The sequence below is a fragment of the Pan troglodytes genome, chromosome 3 (genome assembly GCF_028858775.2).
Source record: "Pan troglodytes isolate AG18354 chromosome 3, NHGRI_mPanTro3-v2.0_pri, whole genome shotgun sequence".
In the NCBI taxonomy this organism is placed as follows: domain Eukaryota; kingdom Metazoa; phylum Chordata; class Mammalia; order Primates; family Hominidae; genus Pan; species Pan troglodytes.
This window is the reverse complement of record NC_072401.2, coordinates 31551957-31578410: the sequence shown is the minus strand read 5'-3', so window position 1 is coordinate 31578410 and position 26454 is coordinate 31551957. Positions and strand designations below refer to the sequence as shown.

Here is a 26454-nt window from a genome sequence, read left to right as displayed (position 1 = left end):
GAGTAAAGGATAAAGATAAGAGAAAATAAACAAACGTAAGTTCAGTCCCTATTCACTCTGTTTCCTAAGAGCTCAAGTTAGCTGATATTGTAAATTTCCATTAAAATAAAGCTGCTTGGGTTGCAAATCCTCTGGACCTTGGTTAGCTATTTAACATCCCCTTGTCTGCTGGGAAAGTGAGGTTTGCTTTTGAAAGGGTAAAGGCACAGAGTGAATAACTTCTCAAAGTGTGGCAAAGGCTTTCGAATGAGGACACGAAAAGGTTAAAAATACAAAAAGAAAATAAAAAAGACAAAAGCTCAATAGACAATTTCTCTGTGAAATCAGCTGAATGAAAACTAAAGTCAATTTGGGAGCTCTACAATTATCTGATCAATTTTGATAATGCTGACTGTTGGTCATGATCATTTGAGTTCCTAAAGCTAGACTGACTTTTTATCAAGCCAAGGTCCACCAAAATCTCATTGCCTGATAGGCTAGGTCAGCGGTATTAAGTAGGATGAAATGTGGCTATGAGGTTTTCAAGATTTACAATTTGGTGTCTGAAATACTATACAAGTTACAATTACTGCCAGAGTATGCTGTGCAATGTCAAGTGAAGATAATTAGATGTCTATCTGCATAATTAGTGTCCTCCTCCTGAAATTCCCACTTTAACAAATAATTATTTTATTCAGGTAAATGTGGAAAGTTTTTTTTTTTTTCTTGTCACCATGGTAAATCATGTAAAATGTTTGGATTGGTACATAAGCCAGAAGAGGGAAACATGTTAATATTGGTAGAACTTTGTGTTCAAATTTTTATTAACCTGAAAATTATTAAAAGTAAAATCTGCCAGACACAGTGGCTGTAATCCCAGCAACAGAGAAGGCTGAGGCAGGAGGATCACTCGAGGCAAGGAGTTCAAGACCAGCCTGAGCAACATAGCAAGACCCTGCCCCTCCAAAAAAAAAAAAAAAAAAATTACCTGGGCAGGGTGGTGGCATGCATCTGTAGTCCTAGCTACTTGGGAGAGAGGCTGAGGTGGGAGGATCCGTTGAGCCCAGGAGTTCCACATGATGGTGAACTATGATCCAACAACTGCACCCCAGCCTGGAGATGGAATAAAGCCCTGTCTCTAAAAATTAATTAATTAAAATAAATTAAAAATAAGTAAAAATAAATAAAAGTAAAATCATCCTTGATAAATGGCTTATCTAACTATAGCTTACGTTGCAGATATGAGACTTTCGAGATAAATCTTATAGTAAATGTAAAGTATTGCTGTAAACAGGTAAAGTCAAGCTTCTAAGTTATGAGATGAAATTCTTCCATTGAATCAGAGATGGTAGAATAATCAAATCTATGCCTTGGAAGCAGTTCCATGCAGGTTTTTTTAGCCATGTTTTTTCCCCTCTCTTATGTGAAAATTTAAAGTCTACTTCATAGTGATCTTATTTTATGTACTGTTCCATTAAAATATGTACTCATGTTTAGCTCTCACCACTAGAAAAGCAGAAAGCCAAAATGAATGGACATATCACTTCTTCACCCCATTCCAATTTGAAGTAGACTTTCTCACCATACTTCACCCTAATTCCTTCTTTAGAGAAGAAAGGCTGCCTGTCAAACTCAATTTACAGAGATATCTTTGATTCAAGAAAATATACGTCATCTAATATAAATAAAATATATTACATTTTCACATAAGAGAGGGGAAAAAACTAGTAGAGAAGCCTCAGGTAAAGATCTTTAGAATATTTTTTCACATGGTAGATTTTAGCATTGCTATTGTGAGATGGGACAGAAATTCCAAGCAATCTGTTAGTATATATAGAAAGTATTTTCCTTCTCTTTTAAGTCTCTGAGTTGGAAAAAAGGCCGTAATTGAGAGATTGGAGAAGAAAAGGTGCTTACTCGAATAGATACCAATTTAGTAAATAAAGAAGATAACTATAATAGTTAGGGACAGAATTTTATAACAAATAGTAAGTGGAATGATTAAAAATAGATAATAAAATATAGAAAAAACGTGAAAAGTAGAGAAAGTCCATTAAAGAAAAAGTAAGTTATCGAAGTAAAAATTATATTTTTCCTTTATTTTGTCTACATTTTGCATGATTTTTTAAAGCCTATAACTTTTTTGTATTTGTTGTTAAGTTAGATTAAAAACAAATATTTCCAAAACAAAGATACATTTTAACTTAGGATTACTTTTATCTTAAATGTGAAATTCCTGTAGATGCCTCTGAAAATAAATCAGTCTTCATGTTAATGATGTTAAGTTCCTTTTTCTGCCATACACTTTAAGATAATAAGCTAGCTAGGTAAATGTCTCAGGAATTATTTTGATGAAACTGAAGGATCCGAGTTCTATTCCATTACGAGGCAAAGTAATGTGACAGTTATGAATGGCCCCCCCAAATCAACAATTGCTGCCACATTAGCCTCCTTGTTGTGTCTTAATTTACAAGGAATCAAACCATCTTAAATCAAACTGGTACATGCATCCATTCACTTTTCGTCCAATCAAAACTGAATTACCTGTCAACAGAGAAGTACACTTACAAGTGTGAAACCATTTGACCATGTTATATTTTAATTTGCAGAGACAAAAATGACAAGCAATTTATTTACATAAAACTGTACAAAAGCAAATTAAATTATGCAAAGTATTTCATAAATAGTTGGACGAGTGTTTAATACATTTCGCCATGTTAAGCATAGTTGCGTGCATAGTGACTCATAATAAACGATGATAAATTGTTCTCTGCTTCACTATCAACATCCAAGTAGCAGAACAATAGTCAATGATTAACATTACAAACAGATCGTACCACACTGAACACAAGTGCTTTAAACTGTAGGAAAAGTCTGAAAGTAAACCCTAGGTAGCTGAACAAATGATGCTTCCTCCAGATGTTATCATTATACCTTCACCTAGGTCACAACTCACAAGATTTACTATATTCATGATCATGCTCACTTTTTATTTTTTATTTATTTATTTATTTATTTTTGCTTAAGGACACATTTTCTTATTTCTCACTGAGAGCATATACCTAAGATTATTTAGGTCTGTAGATTTCTCATGACTGTTTTTGGATGGCTGTTTGATTCTTGACAATTTCTTCCGGTCTGTGTGTTTTATTCTATTTTCCTACAAGACAGTTTCCTAGGGTAGTGTTTCAGTCAGACATCCTCAGTACCATCTTAGTTCCTCCTCCCATAAAAATAATGCCTCCCTTGTTTTCTGAAACTCAGGCAGCAGGCCAGTCAGAAACCATACAGAAATGATATCTGGAGATTCAGAAAGAGCAGTAGATTTTAGATTGAAGCTACAGACGTTTTAATACACATAAATTTATATAGTTACTCATTAATTTATAAATGTGTCCTAATGTATAATGCATGCAAAATTCACTTGAGAGTCTTGTGTACAGAAAACAAATATGGTTTATATACTGTACAACCAAAATGAAACCATAGCTGAAAGAAACACAACAAAAAAGAAATAAAGAATAAAACTCTAAATCAGTATTTTACCTTGCCAAATGGACTGATTTCACTCCTGATAGTATCTCTGTGTTACACTTACAATAAACGCTTTCATCTTCTCCTCAGATTTAAGCAGCCCATATTAATGCCTTAACTTTGCTTTATGACATAACAATATTTAAGACTGGTCCATTATCTGAGTTTGTCAGAAGGCAAATTTTTAATATATTATTTATTATTTTCAGAAAATAAACATGGACAAATATACAGGATCAAAAAAGTTGGGAATAGCCCATTTCCCCTCATTGTCCAAACCCAACAACCGTTTTTTTACCATAACAACAGGTATAAAAGGCACAGTTGCTTATTTTGCATTCACTCATTTATTTTTTTTGTTTCTTTTTATTGATTTTTTTTCAAAAGCACTCTATATATGGAGTGGCACCAGATTTAACCTATTTAAAATAAAAGTCATACAAACACAAAATATATTTCTGTGTCATGCCAGCTCATTATATAATAAACATGTTATGACAGCTAATTCTACTAGAATTACTGTGAATACTTACAGTACACTGAATTTTATTCTTTCACACCCATATTAGTTTTAAAGAGAGGTTCATGAGTTAAATGACAATGGCATGGCTATCTTGAATGGGGTGCAAACATCATTGGGGAATGTGGATCCAATTAATCCGAAGGTCCGGTGTGACCCGTATTAGTTTTATAGACAAGAGAAGGGTTTAAGATAGGGTGAAATGAGCTATCAGTGGTTTCAATGTCTCATGAAAGAAAGAAGTGCATTAAAAAAAAAAGTTTGTCAAACATCTGTGTTATGCAATTGAGTATTTTCTTTGTAACGTGCAAGAAAAAATATGTATACATTTCATAAGTATCTTTAGAAGTATTTTGTCTTAATAGGTACTTACAGATTATACAAGGCAGAACTGCTTTAATGCAGTTTCCTAACAAAGTACTAGAATTGCATCTTTCCATAGTGTAAATAATAATCAAACATAAACATGTTCAATTACTGATATTTTAGTCCAATGTTTTTTGTTTCAATTACATATCTTTTTGCATCCTACCTATTATACATAAACTAACATCAAAATGAAAACTCCATTTAAGAAACAGCATGAGGAAATGACCCCCAAATTGTACCCCACCAAACAGAGAAGCGGTTTTCAAAGATAAGTATTTTGAGGACCTATAGTGAATTATCAACCTATATTCCAGGCTGTGTCACTTTATAGTCTGAGAAATTCTGCAAAGCATGAAACTACCCAAAGCTACATTGTTTCTACAGTTTGCTAGAGAGCCATCAAGGCTATGCCTTAACCAGCTTGCAAACATTCAGTGATGAGTTTGTTCTCTTCACACCTGTTATTCCCTATTCTGTCCATGGATTGTCACTTTCGTCTGAATGTCCCAGCTCAATTTTCAGCCGTGTTAGGTTATCCTCTATAGAGCGAGTAGCTCAAAATCTGCATATTCTGTTTCTTTTTATTGCACTGGAAAAACTCTGCTTTCACCTTTGAGATATACATTCTGTGAAAAATGTCACTGCCCAAAACTCCTTTCTTTCATGTTCAGTCTAGATTTGTTTAAATAATGTTCAAATCACATTAGTGATAAAGTCAACTAGGGTGTCACCTTGTTTCAATGTTGTGAGTCTCAAAATATTTCTATATTGCACACGATTCAAAATTAATGCACTTGTGGTGCATCAAAGTGTGCACTGAACAAGTAAAAAATGCAATTGTAATTTAAATGTGGATAAAAAGAGCAGCAAGCATAGCCTGGATTCTAAAATGATAATCGTGGACTTAACTATCAAGACTATATGCCAATGCATCTTTCTTAACCTACCCATGATCCATAAATACTATTTTAAAACATGGAATCTTCCCTGATAATATTACCTGAAACTAAACTTGAACCTCAACCAATTGCCTATTATAATACCAAAAATATATCTCACTAGTTTTCATTTTCTGAGCTTTCAAATAAAATCCATTTTAAAAGAAGGAACATTTTCCTGGGCACTATAAAATGAACTAGTGTTTGATTGTTTCTGTGCATACATGGGTTCAGTTGCTTTTGTTGCTTAATGGTTTTCCACGTCAAGACCAAACCAACTTCATGATTTCCCTGATCTGCCATATGATCTTTGGCCTTTGGATGATACAATTGTTCAAGTTAGTTAATAATAGTGGTCTTGTTCTGAAAAAATATATATAATTTTTAGAAGTCATAATTGGTGAAATTGATACATGTAATCAAGACTGTGTGTATACTGAGAATATTTGGTGAATGTATGGAATTGAAGTTGATGCTCTTGACCTGAAAATAACAACATATGCCAATTTAGGACTGCAATCACCCACCGAGTATTGTTTTGCTCTTAGTCTTTGTTGGAATATTAAAGCTTTGATCTTCCCAAAATGCTTTTTAATGCAGCCCCTCTTTCTAAGGACTGTACCTTTAGAGGGACTCTATCACTTTCAAAGGATTGCCTTTGATGGTGATAAACCATTTTCTGATGGTATGTCTGAAATACATTTTATCTGTCCTGCTTATTTTTGACCAGCCAGATGACACTCGAACAAAATCAAAGTGACTAAAATCATGCTTCAGCTTAGGGATAATGAGGGTGTGTTGTGTTCTGCTAATCAGGCTTCGTACAGTTACTGTGAAAGAAACTTGCAACTATCCCCCCTTTTTTTTTCTTTTCTTTCTTTTTTTTTTTTTTTGGAGAGGGGTGGGGAAGAGAAAGTGAGGTTGGGAATCAGTGAAGGGGTTAGACATGCAAGTAACAAGGATGGTTTCTACATTGTACAGTAGAATCAGGCTAACAGTATCACTAAAGGCCTGATCTGGAGGCAGAAGTGGCAGGCAAAGCTTTGTCTCTTTGGTAGCCCCCTCTTTGTGATTAAACGTTTCGCTTTGTAAGGTTTTTGCCCCTTATTCTCCTTTTCATACATGCAAAGAACTTTGCTGTTGCTCCTTTATAGCCTACAGGTAAACTTCTCTTCTAGTGAGAGTATTGACAGGAGATGGCTTATATTCCCCTGTTTTTGTAAGGGGAATATCCTCAGGGTTGGCTTCCTCATTTTTGCTGAAACTAGCTGCACTGAAGGTCTCATAGGATGAGGTCAACTTTTTGTTCAGGAGGTTTCTGTTGCGGTCACCCATGATGGCGGCCTCCCCATTGGCCAGCTTTTCCTGGCTTCCTCGTTCATCAACAGGCATGAAAGTGGACAGTTTAGGTTGGCTCTTCTTCCTCTCCGGAGAAGTGCGGACCGGCATCCAGCAGGAGTCTGAGTGGCCATACTCATCACACTCACGAGTGCACTTCCCAGTCAGGGCTACATCTGGAAGAGGCCTTGAATCTGAAATCCAAGGAGAATAAGCCATTAGTATTTGACACTCCTCAACAGGCTCCCCTGATCTATATGAAATTGGAGGAAATATATAAATATATTCCTTACCATCTTATTTCTCATTTCCCAACACCCTCTAGCTCATCATTCCATAGGACAGTTTTTAATCCCATGTGCATCAAAGATAAGGTTTTGCAAAGACATCCAATATTATAGAACAGGAAAGTAGACAAAATGATACATTTAAGTGTGTAGATGAAACAGATATATGTGTGTTTGTTACAGGACAGGGACATGAGGATGGTCTCAGTTAGAAGCTCTAAATACATAGGTAAATTTGTATGGGTGCTAATATTTTCCATATCCATAAGAAAAATTATTAAATCCAAATAGACAATTTTCTGGATTTATAAATTATCCCAGAAGTGGTGTGCTTTTGCCAATTGGATTTCTTCCTGCTTATACATTATTCACAGAATGCAAATATGCAAAACCTTATATTTAAAATACATTCTAAGACATGGGGTGACTCATAAGTAGAACCTAAATTGACAGCACATTATGTGGTAAAAAGTAAAAAGCAAGGAACCAGTAGTTACAGGTATAAGCATACTAGCAATATCACGCACCTGCCCACCCTAGCCCACATCCCCTCACCCCCCTCCTACCATGCCAAATGACCTAATATGTGCTGATGTGTTCACATCAAAATACATAGGCCATCTTATCTGAAATGTAATGTACTGGGTGAATATGGGTAAGTTACTAAACTTTGGATGAACTAGCATGTACTCTAATTAATGGTGCTGTCCAATGGAATGGGAAATGACTTTTACTTCTAAAAGGCTAAATCATGTACAAAGAATTCTTAGGAAACAAGATTAAAGATGACAGTTAATAATTACCTGTATGTATAATTGAAAGCATGTGTCTGTCTTTGGAGAATGGTTATGTATTTTCTAAATATTAAAAATGTTTTTACAGACTTTGTTTGAGAAAGAGAGAATGGGAGAGAGAAAAGCCTGTTCTACTTCAACAGATTCTGAGGCAATAACCTGAAGGGTTTTCTTTAAAATGTTTTATTGTTTTTTATTGCCAAACAAAAGAACATAATATGACTGCATTCCAGTTGTTATCACATGGTATCATTTTATTACAAGGCTTGCGACTTAAAGACTGACAAATTTGACCTCTGAAAATACATTTGCAACCAGTGGAATCAGTGAGATGTGCATATGCACAATCCTAGTAGATTTGTTTAAAATAGAAGAGGAAGTTATTTAAATTATTCCCAAGATATGTACACTTTCTGCTTTTGCTTCCACACCCCATCCCCTGTAGTTTAACATTTGTATAGGATATTTTAGACGTTTTACTTGGCTAAATCTCCTAAATGAAGGCTCTCCACTAATGTTTGTCATTTTTTCCTTCAATGATGGGTAACTGAAGTATTGACATTTGTCGGCCCATCGATTATTGAAACAGCGTCCTGGGATTTTTATGCCCTTGACTAAGCGTTAACAAGGAAATTCTAGTGTTCTACACTGGAAATCTAGAATTAGCTGACCCTTTCCTGTAGGTAAAATGTAAGGTTAATTATTTATTCCAGTTGCCGATGCTGCCATTTGACTTACAAGTGAGCAGATTCTCTTAATTTTTTCATCAAAAGAAAAAAGTACTTTCCCACTCATTTTTTTACCCTAAATTGTCTGTTTCTCAAATATGTATCTTAGATGCATTATAATAATCAAATTATTGACAAATTTTATTAATGGTTTTTGTAATCTAGTTGGTTTAAATGAACAAACTGCAAGTTCTTTGAGAATATTTCCTATTTTGGGATCCTTTTTTCTTTTCTTTTCTTTTTTTTTTTTTTAACCTGACCTAAATGCTTTGAACAGGGGGAAAAAAGGATAGAAATGCAAAGTGTAAGATCAGGTCTGCATTTTACTCAAAATATTTCCTTTTTTTTTTTCACTGCTTCAACAAATTCAAATTGCTCCTCTTTTCTTATGATAGTGAATAGCAAGGACATGGGAAAATAATCAGGAATTTAGCTTCTAAAATATAAAAAAACTTTATGAATGTGGTTGTTATTCCCTGCAGAAATGACCCTGAATTGTCTCCAATCATCTCTCCACATTTATGTCTCACACAATATGTCAGTTCACTTACACAGTGACTTATACAGGTGGCTGCTTTTCAGGGATTAATTTGTGTTTTTAGTTTGAAATTCATTGCACTTGTTTTCCTGTTGTTTGAGATGCATTATAAACAGCTTGTAATTCTATATTCATGCTCAAACGAGTCTTCTTACTTTTTAACTTGTGTACCTAAACTACCTACAGCTCATAAGAGATTATACTCATTTATTAAATAGATTGACTGAATCTCCAATCAGCTATAAGTGAGATGCTCTTCAGTTCTTTCCTTCAGTCTTTACTTCACAGTCTGGAGTATTTTCTGCCAAAATTGATTTCCTCTATTGCTTTTAACGAAAGGCAGCTTGTCTTCTGTGCCATCATATACATGCAAGCTGCCACATCTCTATCCAAGAAGCATGACTTTTAATAAGGATCTCCTGTCATTTCCAAAGTAAAACACTTGATTGGGGACCACAGAGGAAGTTGACAAGCCTAATTGGCTGAGACATGTTGCAATGTTTGTCATCAAATTTAGAAAAATAATCAAGAAGGGCTATAAGAGATTCATCACAAGCAATCAAAACTTCCAATTTGGTTGACTAAAGTGAATCTTCAAAAGAAATACCAATGATTAACAAATGCAATCTGTATTACGAAGCAACTTATTAAAGAAGGGCATGAGTGGAAAAGTATTTTTCTTTGTTTACATATTTTCTTATTTTAATTATGCATGCATATATTATGAATTTTTTCAACACAAAATTTATGCAGGATCTTAGAGAAACATCACATGCAATTATTTCTTCTTTCCATAAAAGACATACTTTTAAACTGTCCTATTTTCTTGTGGCATTATAGAGGAAAACCTTTCACAATTAGTAACTCTTCTTAGTCTTTCACTGAAGGATGTCTTTTCTAACATCTAAGAACATTATTTTATGCTTTAGTACTGTTGTTTTAAATTTTGATCTCAGTGAAGATGGAAGACACTTGATCACAAATCTTAGCTGGCATTGAGTAAATCAATACAAATGAACAACAGGAAAATAAAATAGTATTCTCTGTAAGCATTTTCCACAATAAAGCCAGTTCCTTAGAGATTTTTGTTGTTGTTGTTGTTTCTGTATTTCTCAACGCCCCCATACCCCATCAATCATATCAAACCTTGAGAAGACTGGAAGTAAAAAAATAGTATCCATCAAATCCTGTTCTTGCTCAGCATTACTTGTAGAGGTTTCCATTTTAACCAAGTTATGCTATTTACTAGAATCATTGCATCTTATTAGAAAGTTAAGATCCTTTCCTAGACATAAGGTTAATATCTCTCTTGAAAGTAGACAGTTTTTTTTTTCTTTTCTTTTCTTTTTTTTGAGACAGGATCTCACTCTGTTGCCCAGACTGGAGTGCAGTGGTGCAATCTTGCCTCACCGCAACCTCTGCCTCTCAGGCTCAAGCGATTCTCCTGCCTCAGCCTCCTGAGTAGCTACAGTTACAGGCGCGCACCACTACCACCTGGCTAATTTTTGTATTGTTTCAAAATACAATGGGGTTTCACCATGTTGGCCAGGCTGGTCTTGAACTTCTGACCTCAAATGATCCACCTGCCTTGGCCTCCCAAAGTGCTGGGAGAAAGTAACAGTTTTTAAGCTAAGCCATCAAACTAGCAAACAATCTTAGAACAATTCATAACACATGAAGTACTTCCCACATGAAGTTCATCTCTTTAATTTAGCACCTCAATCATATAGCAAGGAGGATGGAACAGCGAAGGGGTCCAAGATACAGGAGAGCTGAAGCCGAAGAAAAAGTGTTTTGACTTTCAATTTACTGTTTTCCCACTACAACACATTGCTTCTTCTTAAAATATAACAGCTGAGTTATTTAGAGGTCAATGACTGCTACTCATAACCATCTGAACAAGCTACAGACTGCAGAGAAAGAGAAAAAAAAATCTGAGTAGCACAGGAAATAGATGTCACAGAGTCACAAATTTTACTACTTAGTGAAAAGAATGAAACAACCTCCCTAAAACTATACATTTTGGAAAGTGGAGAAAATTATGTGTTTTCTTAAGAAGTCAGATTATCTCTCAAAAACATAGTATTTTTGTTTTTACTAGGCAGGGTAGATGGATGGGTGGTGGGCAGATGCTGCTAGATGCTGTTACAATGACCTCAACAAGAAGTGACAGATAGATAATAGATAGAATCATTAGAAATAACAAGGAAAGCCCAGGTTTAGAGAGGAATTTCATGTTTCCAGAAGCTGCCTTACATAATTCAGAACCCATTAGAGACAAAATTATTATAGGAGAGCACAGTAGACTCATTAAGACTTGAAGACAGTTCTGCACCAGGAAGGATTTTAAGTATGCTGAGTTTTGCATCCTGTCAGAATCCCAGACACTCACTCTACTCCAGGTCCTTGGCTTGAGGCTAGAGATACATGGATCTTTGTATTTGCTGAGAGAAGGTACGAAAATGTTATATTTAGTATTAAAATATTTCCAATGAGTTTTCTTAAAGATCAGATATGTAAAACTGTATGTATCATTTATTTGTTTAACTCACATATTGCTGGCCATGTGAGATAAACGGATTGTTAAGTCAATATGTAGACTTCCCAGATGCCCACACCATTCCTCCAATTTGTTCATTAACATCAAGCTCTGGCATATGATTAACATTACTTGACAAAATCTGCAAAAAAATAAGAAGTATTTTCTCTTTTTATTTATTTTGTTTTATTTTATTTTATTTTTCGAGAAGGGTCTCGCTCTGTCATCCAGGCTGGAGTGCAGTGGCACGATCTCGGCTCATTGCAACCTCTGCCTCCTGGGTTCAAGCGATTCTCATGCCTCAGCCTCCTGAGTAGCTGGCACTACAGGCATGCACCACCAAACCAGGCTAATTTTTTGTATTTTTAGTAGAGATGAGGTTTGGCCATGTTGGCCAGGCTGGTCTCGAACTCCTGATCTCAAGGGATCTACCCTCCTCAGCCTGCCAAAGTGCTGGGATTACAGGCATGAGCCTCTGCTCCCGGCCTGGTATATCTTTCTTTTAGAGACAAAATAACAAAACAACACAAAACAAAACCACATGCAGGAACTTTTTCCTTTTTTCCTTTTTAAAGTGTTTGGTTTTCTTTCTATGTTTCTTGACTTCCCTCTACACAAAGACTTATTTTTTCTAGAAGCACACTTAAATGCTAGTGAAATTTGGTGGACTTACAAAAGGTTTTACAAAAGGGTAAACAAGAAAAACAAAAGATCAGTGAAAAATGTTTTACAACAAATGTTTTAACATTCCCTTCACTGTCATTAGTCTAAATGAAAATATCTCTTTTACTCAAATGATTAAATAAATGCTTTATTTTAAAATACCTGTTAGAAAATTGTTTACTTTTATTTTATATGATAGGGCTGAGAAAAAAATAATTAAATAAATGCTGGTTAACCAAAACTTTTTTTTGGATAATTATTATCATAGTTAATAAAGATTGGAGGTGAGGAGACAAGATCCAAAAGATGCACAAGTGAGTTGGACTTGGCTTTTTCACGTAAATAACTAAAATATCCCTGACTTTTGCCTGTTTGGGGAATTTAGGAAGACTAGACAGGCAAACACATCACAGTTCACGGTCAGGGCGGGAATCACTGACTCAGACCAGCAGTTTGTGATCCTCTAAATGTAGGAACACTTTCTGGAAGAGGAGAAATTTATAGTTATGTAAGTAAGTGTCACTCTGGCCACAAAAAGGCCATTAAGATTTCCAAAGAGGTTTTTAATTTATTACAGAATCACTTGATTTAACCAAAATAGAAGAGTATAGGAACACTGGCTAATCAATCAATCCTTGCTGTGGCATCATCTGTACCATTCCTGGGCCCTTCCTGCAAAGAGCAATGAACTTTTAAAAAGAGCAGGAGATTCAGAGTCCCAGTATTGCTCAACGTGATTCCAGGCTCAACCACGTAGAAGCTGTGTGACTTCTGACATAATTTTTCTGAGCTTCAAGTTCCTTATATGTGAGATAATAATACCTACTCCCCCATTTATTGTGGGATAAAAGAGTTAATGTCTATACAGCTCGTAATATGGTCCTGGCTGCCGTGTAGGTGTTCAGTAAATAGTAGGTCATAGCCCCTGGAGAGATTTAAGAGGTAGAGATTTTTTTCCTCTCTGAAGTCTTCCGGGAATAAAAAGGATATTGTTTAAGAGAACAGGCTCAGTAGCCAGGTGATCTAGATTCACATTCTAACTTTGTCACTTCACAGCTGTATGAATGTGGACAAGTTCTTTGATTTTAGTTTCCTCATCTGTGTAATAAATGTTTAAGAATGTATTAATTTCTTAGAATTACTGTGAGAATTAAATGTGTTAATATATATAAAGTACCTATAATAATTTTTGACATGCAGTAAGCCCTCAATAAATATTACTTGCTTCAGGTGCACAATCCCTAATCCAAATTCAGTCTTCAAAATATCTTAGGAAAACAAAAGGACCTTGTTCCCCCTTCAAAAGTTTACAACGAACCTGATATGAATTAATGCAAGGCTATTTGCATCTTTTTTGTCTCACATAGTGTGAATATTCGTATGTTTTACTATAGAAATAATGTGTTTAATTAAAAGCATGGCCTTAGACTCTTTTAGATTTTTAAAATAATATATGACACATGCATAACATATAACATCTTATAACATATGAAGGATTCCAAATTTTGAAATGTATCTGGTCCCAAGGGTTTCAGATAATTTATTATGGAATAAATACCAATTGTCAAGCAAATGGGTACCTATTTTCAGTTAGTTTTCTAGTAGTGCTAATGGATTTATGCTGACAGAGTCTGTGATACACAGAGCTACTATCTATCTAGAGACATACGCTGGCCACTGGATCCTGGTTACTCCACATTAGGCATCCTCCTACTACTTTTCTATTAGGAGTTTGCCAAAGATTTATTCATCACGTGTCATGGTTGCTCAAAATTCAAGGGCAAATGATATATTATTTGGAGTTATCTTTACAACCTCACAGATCAACCTCACGATTAATCATTTCACTTGAAACTTGCCCCTAAGATACTAGGTTGCCAGCGTGCTATCTTGTTTTGCTTGCATGGGCAGGACGAGGAGCAGCTCCATTAAAAGATGGGTCAAAATTAGCAATACATTATTTTAAGAATGAGAAATTGAAAATCAGGACAAGACAACCTAAACACAGGGTAAATACCTAAAATGCACCATACATCAAAAATCATAAAACAAAACAGCCATTCAGCATGAGCTATGAAGATTTCATGATGCACGGACATGAAATTCTTCCAGTCTCCCTACACATACCCACTTTGGAATGTGACATTACTACTCTTACTGTCGATTTTGCACCCCTTGAAGCTGGACTAGTGTTGACAACCAGAATGTGGCAGAAGTGATAGTGTGCTATTTTCAGCCCAGCTATTAAGAGGTCACAACTTTGCATTCACCTTTAGAACTTTGGGATCACCATCCTGAGAGAAAGCATGGTCTAGCCTCTTTGCAGATGGAACCCCACTTGAGACAGAGACCCAGCTGACCCAGCAAAGTCTATCCTAGTCAGTTCTCCAGGTGAATGCAGTCATATGAGTGAGCCAGGCAGAACATGAAAAACCATGTAGTCAATCCACAGAAATGTGGGAAGTAATTGATCTTTGTTGTTTGAAGCCACTAAGTTATGTTTGTGTGTTTGTTTGTTTCAAGGAAATAGTTCATTGACAAAGCAATAGGCCCCTGAAATAATGATCATAGATATATTATGCTATGTGCAATAAATTAACTGTTCCAAGCAATAACCCAGGATCTAACAACAATACATTCTACTTCTTTTTGTTTGTTTGTTTTTTGTTTTTTAAGATGGAGTCTAGCTCTGTCACCAGGTTGGAGTGCAGTGGCACAATCTTGGCTCACTGCAACCTCCGCCTCCCGGGTTCTAGCAGTTCTCCTGCCTCAGCCTCCTGAGTAGCTGGGATTACAGGGATGTACCCCCACGCCCAGCTAATTTGTGTGTTTTTAGTAGAGACGGGGTTTCATCATGTTGGCCAGGATGGTCTCGATCTCCTGACCTCATGATCCCCCAACCTCGGCCTTCCAAAGTGCTGGGATTACAGGCATGAGCCACCGTGCCTGGCCCATTCTACTTCTTTTATATCTCCTCATCATGGATAATAGACTGACCAATATCACTGCAAGTACAATGCTTATAACAGAACATTTTCAGAGATATAAGCACATTTAATTAAGAAGTTTAAGTAGAGAGCTACTATCTAAACCTTTAGAAATTCTGGTCCTTTAATTACAGGATTTCACTGTGTTATACCTAGGAGTGCTCTAGTTCAAGCTGACATGCCAAGACAATATTAAAATGTTTAAACATGTTTGAAAGCATCAGCAACTTTTCTCTGTACCTTAGGCTAAACTCAAACAGCAATTGAATGTATCTCAAGAAGCATTTACTGCCCTTAGGCTTAGACCACTGTCATTCTGAATGTGGCATTATTATATAGAGTGGAGATTCTGTACGCCACATCTCAAGCAGTCTTGCTGAATCAACTCAAACATGAATCTGCTGGCTGGCACATGAAAACTGCACTACAGCAGAAAAATGTGCGAGGACTGCTTAGGAGCAATCAATTTATGCACATCAGAGATGTGGCTTCACTTTGGTTCTCCTCTTTACCCATGCCGAGTTAGAGATAGCAGCGGTACTCATGTGAAGGAGCAGCGTGGAAAGAGAGGAAATAACTGCTGCAAATGAGATGATTCTCTGATATAGATAAAGAGAATTTATAAAACCCAGGAACAGACAGGAGCATATATTCCACAATAACCAATTGATTATCCCACTAAGAATAGACCCAATTCTTGGTCATTCATGTTTACTTTTTCACTGAAATAATCATAGCTTTCATAATTTTCCTTCTTGTCCCTTGGATTTTCCTATATTCAAAATTACTTGCTCGGGAATTATATATTTTAATAATTTGTTGAAAACTAAAAGTACTGTCTCCTCACATAAATGCAAATATGTACCCACAAAATTTTGCATGCAGTTTCTGTGGGGTTCAAGATACCTGAATTAGAGTCTCAGAATAGTTCCAACATCCAGGTGAATGAGAAAAAGACAGTGTGTTTTCACACCTAGACCTTTTTTTCCCCATTGAGTTAGAATCAAAGTCAAAAATGTTTAAAAATTCAGCACCTGTCCTCAAGAAGCAGAAATTACATGTGGTAAATAAACTGCCATTCAGTGACACAAAGATTTAAAACAAACAAATTATAAAACTCATATTTGGCAGAAAAGAAAACAGGTATGATTATGTTAATATTTTAGGTAAGTTCTTTGGAGGCCCAAATCCAAAAATCCTAATAATTTGCAAGATTCTGTTTAAATAGAAAATTGATTCTTGGGAATGGATTTAACTGATTGCTGATCACCAACCTGAAAAAACTTGTCTCCTTTCCTACAATCCATGTTCAACATTTGCTTCAAACCAGTGTCTTGAATTGCCAGCAACTGAATCTTTGTTTATTTGTCATAAGAAGTAAAATCAGTTCTTGTTACCACAGAAGTCCAAATAAGAACAATAATGATGCAAATGGGGTGCTCTTTATAAGTTAATAGAATTTGTTAGCTACTTTACAATGATAATGATTTTACTAGAAAGTGTATTGGTGTGGTACTAAAACAGTTATAAGATTCAATTTAGAGCCACTTCATTTTAATGGTCTCAAATTGTCAAATTTTTCATCATAACTAGGTAATTATCATATGGCAGTATGATCTTTTTACTCATTAATTCTGTAACTGGATTATTAACTAAATGTTTATTATTGATGATAAAGTTGTAGAATGTATATTCTGTAATAAATATTAATATTGACTTCAGGAATAGTACATAAAGTCTCCTTTAACTGTAAGAATATCACCTTTGGGTTGTAATCTTGAAGGAAGCGCTCATTTTATCTTTGCTATCCCCCATGACATATACTTTTACACAAATAAAAAGATGGGGGAAAAATGAGAATTGAAAAAAATGTAATAGATATTTTCTTAAACTCTCTTTTCTTCCATATAAACCATGATAAAGCATTTCTAAAAGTAAATGAGAAGAAATAGCCTCTGCAATAAGCAGTTCTTATTAAAATACTTAATGAGTACAAATATGTTAAATCGAATTAATTCAGTAGTAGGGGATGTCTTAAGAAAGAAAGTATCACTACAGTAGACATCATGTGATATGAGGTATTTCCATGTGTTATTTTCTATTTATTATTTTATGTGAAAATCTAAAATGAACCACATTGAAGCTCAAATCATATTTGAAGTAGAATTGAAAGGTGATTACTTTTTGCACAGGGACAAATCACAGCAATTTAGATTTATTGAAGTAATCCTAATTTTTTTAATGTAATAAATATGACACCCATGCATTTTTCTTTCCTGTAGTCATCATGAGAAACTATAGTTATTCTAATAACATGGCTATTTTCAAATCATATTCAAAGATAATATATTCAAATCATATTCTCAAACTCTTTGCTTGGGATTGCCTATTGAAACATTTCAGAAATCACACAGAAAAGCTTATTGGATTGGAACTACTCTTTTAATAACAAGCTGTGTTGTAATAGAATTTCATTAGTGATTGTGATTTGAGAGAAAGACAAAAATTTCAACCTCTGAGGAAGGTTTCAAGCAAACATTGAGTTCTGAAATACTGTTAAGGGATGAAGCTCTGGGAGCTTTTGTTAGGAGCTGAAAAACCATTCATGGGAAGAGTTTTAAACATTTGAAATGCTGGCTCCTTACTCTGATCAATAAGCTGATCAGTTGAAAGTAAAATTGGCAATCACAATTAGGAGGAAAAGAGTGTTGAAGAGCTCAGGAGTGCAGAGCAGGTAAATAAAAGGAAAAGGAAGAAAATGATCTCTGGTGACCAGCAAACAAAACTCAATGATCAGATAAAAAGGGGAGAAATCAATGAAGCAACACTGGATCAGTTTACTTCATTGATTTTCCCTGCTCATTGACATGTTTTCCTTTATTTACTGCCTATTACTTTGGAGAGTGGCAAAATCTCACTGTTAAACCTGCCGGGGAGCCTGTGATGCACGGAGAAGCAAGCTCTGGAGATCCCCTCATGCCAACATTATGCCTTCTCAGGCTGCATGGATTCAGAGGCAGTCTCAGTGCTCCCTGTGTTGGGGCAGGAGCTGCTCTGCGCATTTACTCTTACAACCTCTCTTGGTAGGCAGAATAATTGTCCCCTCCAAAAATGTATGCATCCTAATCTGTGGAACTGTGCATATGTTAGGTAACATGGTAAAGGGGAATGAAAGTTTCAGGTGACATTGCTATCTGAAACCTTCATTCCCCTTTGCCATGGTTGCTAATAAACTAACCTTAACATAGGGAGATTATACTGGATGACCTGACTCAGCCATTTTTTAATCACAGGGCTTCTTAGAAGTGGAAGTGGGAGACAGAAGAAAAGCCCATGTAAGAATAAAGTGATGTGAGAAAGACTGCACTTGTCATTGCCAGCTTTGAAGATGGAAAAGGAATGTAGGCATGCTCCAGAAACAGGAAGAGGCAAGGAAGCGGATTCTCCCCTTGAGCCTCTAGAAAGGGAATGCAGCTTTGCTGAGATTTTGATTTTAGCTCTGGCAGATTTATGTCAGACTTCTGGTCTATAGGATTTAAATAAATTTTCATTGTCTTAAGACTCTAAGTTTGTAGTTATTGTTTATAGCTACAATGGGAACCTTAAACACATTCCCGCTTCTCTGGTTGCAGTAGGGTTAGTATAGACTTGCTGCATTTGTGCTTTGTACCTATATTTCATCCATTAAAAGATATGGAGTGGAAAAACTGATTTTTATTTCCCATTGAGTCATGCATACCTAATTTTTTAGAATACACTAAAGAATTTTCATTTTGCAGTTTTGAAAATTCTACTTCACTCTAGTATCCAACTGTCCGTATTATTTGTATATGATCAATCAACACACCTTAAATTATTTTTGTTCAGTAAAATACAAACAGCTCACCTTTCTGGGTGATCATATTTTCCTTTCTCTACCCCTTAGTGATAGCTGCCTCTGGCACTATAATCAAAGGAATCATTTTAAGTCATTCTAAATTTGGGTAATGTAATTCCCAAGAAGAGAAGAGAATTTGACGTAACATCTAAGAAGCAGTGTCAGGTACCAGGGCACAACTCTAATAAATACTTTATAGGATTTATGGCATTTTTGTGATTTCTGATGTTTATTATTTGTTCATCACTTATTTTTTGTTGTTGTTTTCTTTAACCTATTTCCCTCCTAGTGATTAGCAGAAAACTGTACCTAATAAAAAAAAAATTATGGCCTGTTATGGTGGCTCGTGACTGTAATCCCAGCACTTTGGGAGGCCGAGGTGGGTGGATCACCTGAGGTCAGGAGTTTAAGACCAGCCTGGCCAACATAGTGAAACCCTGTCTCTACTAAAAATACAAAATTTATCTGGGTGTGGTGGCACCTGTAATCCCAGCTACTCAGGAGGCTGAGGCAGGAGAATCACTTGAACCCGGGAGGTGGAGGTTGCAGTGAGCCGAGATTGCACCATTACATTCCAATCCAGCCTGGGAGACAGAGCCAGACTCCTTCTCAATAATAATAATAATAATAATAATAATAAAATTTAAAGGAAACAATTTCATGATTATTTTAGGAATTGTAAGTAGAATAACAAGTCTGTTCCTAGTTTAAAACACTCCTCCATAAACTTCGGTTTAAATCACAAACCCCTTATTTCAGCACAAAAGAGCCTTCCGGATCTCACACGTTGCCATTTGCCACTTCCACAGACCTAAGGTAGGTATCATTTCTGGAAAGCCTCATGTTGTTCAATGTATTCATGATATTAATGTGTTTCTTCTGCTATTCCTTGGCTTGTTATCTGTCTCTCATGAGTCCTTCAAAACAGTGTTCCAAGGCATCTCGTTCAAGATTTCTTCTGGATAGCCTGTGGAATTTTGATTCCTCATTGCCTCTTTGGTCTTCATCCTATGCCTACCTCTTCTTAGCACTTAATGTCTGGCACTGAAGTCTGCTACCTATTCATATGACCTTTTCTGTAAATATCACTCTCTATGGGCAGGGTAAGCTGTTCAAGTACATACTTTGAATCCTAGGACCATTCCAGTCCCATGCTCATTAAGGGCCTGTTGAATGGTTGAATGAAGGAAATAGCAGGGAGACAGATTACCTGTCATCCCTGATGATTATATCTACCTTCACAATGGCCATAGGTAGAATTATTAGCAAGATATCTGTTAATCCTAAATGCAATGTCACTGGCCAAGCTGAGAAAGCAATGTGGCTTTTGCTTTTTTGTTTGGTATTTGCTGATCTGAATGAACTTCACCACTCACTCTCCTCATCCCCTTTTAGGACCAGTCCTATAACCTTTTTAGTTGAGATTTTCTTTCTAACAGAACAATGTAGTCAATGGGAATAATCCATGGAAGTGTTTTATAACACAAAATGCAGTCTTCAAACCCAGCCTAGGGAGCAGGGTGCTGTCAGTAGAGTCAGTAGAGGCTGCTAAGAAAAAGTCCAATGGGAAAATTCCATACTTAGTGGTCACAAGGAAATACACATGAACTAGCTTGTTAAGCTTCTTTGCTTATGGATAATAGCTATTTTATAGTTATTTTAGCGTTGTCACGACTTCTAGTTGGCAGTTATACATGTCTTTTAAGAATAAACTTGGGAGATAATATTTATTATTGTCTCATGCACAGCTCATTCCATAGATGAAAATTTTCAAAACACAGAGGAAATGTTTCTGATAGAAGAGATGAATAGCAGAAGGCTCTCTTCTCCCATCCTTGTAACTGAGGGCATTGTGATAAGAACTACTGTAGGCAACGTGCCAACCTAATACAGTATGACAAATTTTATCTGCCTCATGGTAGTAACCTGATGAATACATTTAAAATGGGTATAATCATGGACAGTTTAGATCAGTGCTTTTCAACTGAGCGCCATGACCCATGAGATGGTGACTGAATCCATTTAAGGAGCTCTAACCAGCTTTACATGAAGTTCAGGTTGCTTAAAGAAGATTTTGTTTCAGACTTTTATATGTGTGTCCGTGTGTGTGTGTGTGTGTATATATATGTATATGTGCATACATATATATGTGTATATATACACACACATATATACATATATATGCATATGTGCATACATATATATATGTATATATATACACACGGACACACATATATATGCACACACATATAGGTACTTGATCACTGTGAAAAATGAATTTCTTATTTTGAGTCACACTAAAAAAGCTTGAAAGCCTCTATAATTTAAACCATATTATATGGAAATTGGTGTATTTTGGCTATTTCTGTGTAAACTGTATGTTATCCTATGACATTTGCTATAGCATAATATAATTTTAATATGCACACAATGTCATCTGAATTTTAAATTTTACTTTTAGCTGTCATTTCAAATTACTTCAGAGACTGAAGTTTTATTCTTATTAAAATAATTCAGATAACTCAAAGAATAAGAGTTAGTTACATCCTCAACAACCACTTCAGGAAATCTAATGTAAATATAGTTTCTTACCTTGAGATATTCTGAATTTACACTTAATTCCCTAGATTTCAATTTTCTAGAATTAGGTGTAATTGTGATGTACCTACTCATAATTCACTTAAATCCTCTGGTAGACTTTCATTTATTTCAATCAACAAAATGGCAACAGACCCTTTAAAAAAGGAGGATTTAATGTGACTTCTTAAAGTCATATAGACATTAAGATGTAGGACACATTCAAGCTATCTAATTGTACTGCTGGTCTAATGCCTAAGTATTAATCTGTCACAATGTCAAATTACATACATTTAGGCTTCTTCTTTAGTTAAACGTGTCTGCGCTTAACAAACTCATAGTGTAAAAAAATCAGGAGTGCAATTAGAATGACATCTTTCCCATAGATGACTTAAGAAAAGCGTGAGTCAGAGCTTAACAGTCAATATAATTTCATAGATAATCATGGCAAAATTATGGTACTGCAACAATTTGAAGGGAGTACAGTGAGTGAGACTAGCAGACAGTGATGATCAACTATTCGTCTCCACCATCTGCCACACATGCTCTTTATTTAAGTCTCTCTTTTTTGTTTTTGTTTTTGCCAATATTTTCAGGTTTGACTTTGCCAGCAGTGGGTATCACATAGGAGAGCAGATTTCATGGTGTCAACAGATTTTCCCATGTGAGCAATGAATTCACTTCACTGGCTATTCTGCAGTTCTTAGGCAAAGAAGACTGGCTGCAGGGAATTAATTTCTGCAAGTCTTTGTATATTGGCCAGTGTCTTGTACAATTCAAATAAATCAATCTTATCAGAAACAAATAGATAAAACTACAGGCATTGTTAGCAATAGAAATCATCACTAAAGAGAGTTTTCCTTTAAATGACACACTTAAAATTTATGTGAACTATATTAACCATTTGGTGGTACTTTGTGAATACTAAAGCGAATCATCAGATGGACAAAACTGGCAATCTCTGCTTTCTAATTTGTCATCTTTCCCTGTTCTGCAAATAAGCCAAGGACTAGTGGAATTGAGATTTGCTATGGCAGGACATAAAATCTCGGGGGAAATTCCAAGATGAAGAAGAAATAAGAAGAAATGGACTTAACTGCACAAAACTGGCAAGAAGTTTCCAGGATTAAGGAAGATGAGTCCCACTATTGTAGTACTATAACCTCCAAAACTATATTTATTCATACATTCAATAAATTGCCTGCGTGAGGTGGCTCAGGCCTGTAATCCCAGCACCTTGAGAAGCTGAGGTGAGCAGATCGCTTAAGGCCAGGAGTTTGAGACCAGCCTGGCCAACATGGCAAAACCCTCTATCTACTGAAAAGAAAATAAAAAAATAGCTGGGTATAATGGTGTGCACCTGTAATCCTAGCTACACAGGAGGCTGAGGCATGAGAATCTCTTGAACCCAGGCAGCAGGGGCATGAGAATCTCTTGAACCCAGGAGGCAGAGGTTGCAGTGAGCCAAGATTACGCCACTGCACTCCAGCCTGGATGACAGAGATTCTGTATCAAAAAAAAAAAAAAAAAAAAAAAGAAAGGATATGTCAAGCACTGTTCTAAGAAATAGACTAGTTGTATATTACTCCACTTTACAGATGAGGAAGCTATGGCACAAAGAAGTTAAGTGAGTTACCCAAGAGCTTGCATCTGCTGAGTGGCAGAATTAGGTTACACACCCAAGTAGTCTGTCAGACCTGTGCCCTTAATCACAATATTATACAACATCTTGATCCACAAGACATAAATGTACAGATAATTCTTGACTTACAATGAGGTTATGGCTCAATAAATCCACTGTAAATTGAAAATATCATTAAGTTAAAAATGTATGTAATACTACTAACCTACTGAATATCATAGCTTAGCCAAGCCTAGGCTGAAGGTGCTCAGAACATTAGCCTGGAGTTGAGCAAACTCATCTGACAACACAGTGCACTGTGAGTATCAGTTGTTCACCCTCGAGATCCTCTGGATGACCAGGAAGTATGGCTCACTGCCACTTCCTAGCATCACGAGAGATTATTGTACTGAATGTCATTAGCCTGGGAAAAGATAAAAGATAAAAATTCAAAAATTGAACTGCGTTTTCTACAGAATGCATATCACTTGCACACTATCATGAAGTCCAAAAATCATATGCCAAACCATCATATGCCAGGGGCAGTCTGTACTATAAACTCAGAAAGAAAAAAATCTTCTTTGTCTAAGCTGAATCAAAGCAGAAAAATACTCCTCTATATGTGGAAGAAGAAAGCTGTGAAAAGTAGCATCTCTGGATGTCAGATATAGTGGTAACTACAAAAGTCTTAGCTTTAAATAAGAGGGACATTTTTAGCTTGGACAGATAGAAAGGTGACAACTTGAGAGTGTGTGTTGGGAAGATTCCAGGGCCAAACCACACTCGGATGTGACTGTTGGTGTCCAACCTGTTTTTCCTGGAGGTTTTCTCCCACAGCTGTCCCTCAGTTGGTCCTTGAATGAGATGGAAAATTTTGTATCCAAGTCAAAATAAAGAGACAAAATTACTGTGTTGGTAAAAAGCCTCAAATTTCCACTATCATTAAAGCCATATTCAGCTAAAAAAAAGGTTTATCTTCACGGGATAGGTCTATTTTAGATCCTACATGGCAAGAAGACCACTCATTTATGAGGTTTTGGATTATTGTCATTTCACAGAAAGAAAAGCCATGTTTGGAAACCACAGCATGCTGGGCCGAACTAAGAATGGGAGATGCTGAACCACTCCTTGGCGAATTAGATGTGAGAAGCAGAAATAAATGCTTAACAACAGAAAAAAGGAGTAGGATTTGGACAGTTATTTCTGGCAAACAAAGCATCAAAGAGATTATGTAGGACATATTAATCACAATTGGGTTTCTTCTATTGGAAAAGAACGTACAGATTTCTTAAGAGAAAATGAACACAAAGCACTATTTCAGCTGTGCTTCACCAACTTGACTTACTACATTAATCAAGTAATTGGATAACATCTGAAATTTTAGTTTATTTTGGTTGTATGGTCACAATCCATGAATCTAATAAATAATCTGTAGGAATGGGGAAAAGCTATGTATATGAAAAGACAGTGAGGTAAGAAGGTAGTAGAGCACTCAAGTACATTCCTATACCTAGTAATTTTAATAATTGTATCTTGGAGCACAAAGGCCAAGGAACCATGCATGGTGTAATCTTTCACTTTCACTTGTGAGTTAGAGAAATCAATGAATCGGGGTGGTTAACACTCAGGTATCTGAACAAAGGAAGTCTGCTTTGAGTCCACATTCTGCCACTTATCAACTATGTTCTTTAGCAAGTGATTTAAATCTGAGTCTATCTCATTGGGTTGTTCTGAGAAGTAAATGAGAAAATGCACATTGAGTGCTTAGCATTATGGTATACACATAGAAGCACCTAATATATTCTCTGCTGTTATCACTACTGATATAGACAGGAGGCAGGCAAATGCTGCGTAGAAGAGTGCAACGTCCCTGGTGAGGGCTCCACCCTCGAGGCTGGACTCATGGCCCTAATGAAAACCTGTATTCCTTTTCTCCTGCTCGAATGTTGCCTTTTCCAAAACCACCCTGGCCCGTCACACCGCCTCACCCTGTACCCATAAAAACCCCAAGCTCCACTGGCAGAAAAGCAGAGTGGCATGGCAGAGAAGGAAAGAAGAGAAGAAGCATCTGGACGTTGAGAGGAGAAGAGGCAGCTGGACATTGGAGACTAAGGTTGGAGAGAAGTTCGGCTGGGGATGGATGAAGAGGAGTTTGGCTGGGGACGGTTGGAGAGGAGTTTGGCCTCCTCTCCGAACTCTTCTCCCTCCATCCTCTTTCCAGACCCCCATCACACTGAGAGCCACTTCCATTGCTCCATAAAATCCTCTGCATACACCACCCTTCAATCTGTTCGTGGGACCTGGTTCTTCCTGGACGCTGGACAAGAATTATGGGTGCACTGGGTGTGGGAATCCAAAAAGGCTGTGACACTGATTCTTCACTGAGCTGTTTAACACTGAAGCCATCCGTGAACAGCAAAGCTAAAAGAGCACTGTTTGTAACACACACCCTCTGGGGCTCCAGAGGTCATGGGCCACCTTTAGATGCTGCCATGGGCCAGTATGGGGTTCATTCCTGTTGGCGTCCAAAGGCACTTGCCCTGGCTCTTGCACCCGGTTACCTGCATGCTTTTGCTCCCGCAAGGGGTTTGAGCACAGTGGCAGCTGAGTAAACAAGCCACCCCTTTCAGAAGTCCAAGGGGGTCAAGTGATCTCTCCCATCTCACTACTATTGCTTTAACTACTATTCTACGTATTCTTTCTGCCACACATATTTGATAGATAGAATAATGATTCTTAAGTATCGAATATTGATTCTTAATTATATATTTTTACTTAATAACCTCTTTCCTGGCAAAAATTGAAGGTGTCAAAATCTTAAATTTGTTATGTTTACCAATAAGAAAATGAAAGATTAGAGATTCATGTTTTTTTGTTATAAATTTATAGTACCAAATACATTTCTTTTAATAAACCCCCAGAAAAGTGGCTTAAAAAGGTACATTTTAGTGTTGCTTATTTTAAAAGTATTAAAATTAACAAATATTAAAATGCACATTGTAAGAAGCTTAGAAAAATAATTATAAAATAATTTAATTTCAAAGATTAGGTGTACAAAAGTTAATGATTTTCTGACAGTTGGCATTGTATTTTATAATTACTAGCTATTCAAAGTTAACTGAAACTTAATCTTTTGTGACTTGCAGATATATAATAATAAAGGTT

At 36.2% G+C, this 26454-nt stretch overlaps 1 protein-coding gene across 9 annotated transcripts in view; it reads right to left on the bottom strand.

Moving 5' to 3' along the window:
- Positions 1 to 2555: 2555 nt before the first annotated feature.
- PCDH7 (protocadherin 7) overlaps positions 2556 to 26454 on the bottom strand; it is a 432140-nt gene continuing 408241 nt past the window's right edge. For 7 of the 9 annotated variants that reach the window (XM_009447469.4, XM_009447470.4, XM_009447467.4 and 4 more), the window contains one exon: positions 2556 to 6872. In XM_009447469.4, coding sequence (XP_009445744.1) covers positions 6496 to 6872 — 377 coding nt within the window. In that variant the 3' untranslated portion in view covers positions 2556 to 6495. The remainder of the gene's footprint in view (positions 6873 to 26454) is intronic. The other 2 variants (XM_009447475.5, XM_009447471.5) reach the window with 2 other exon arrangements.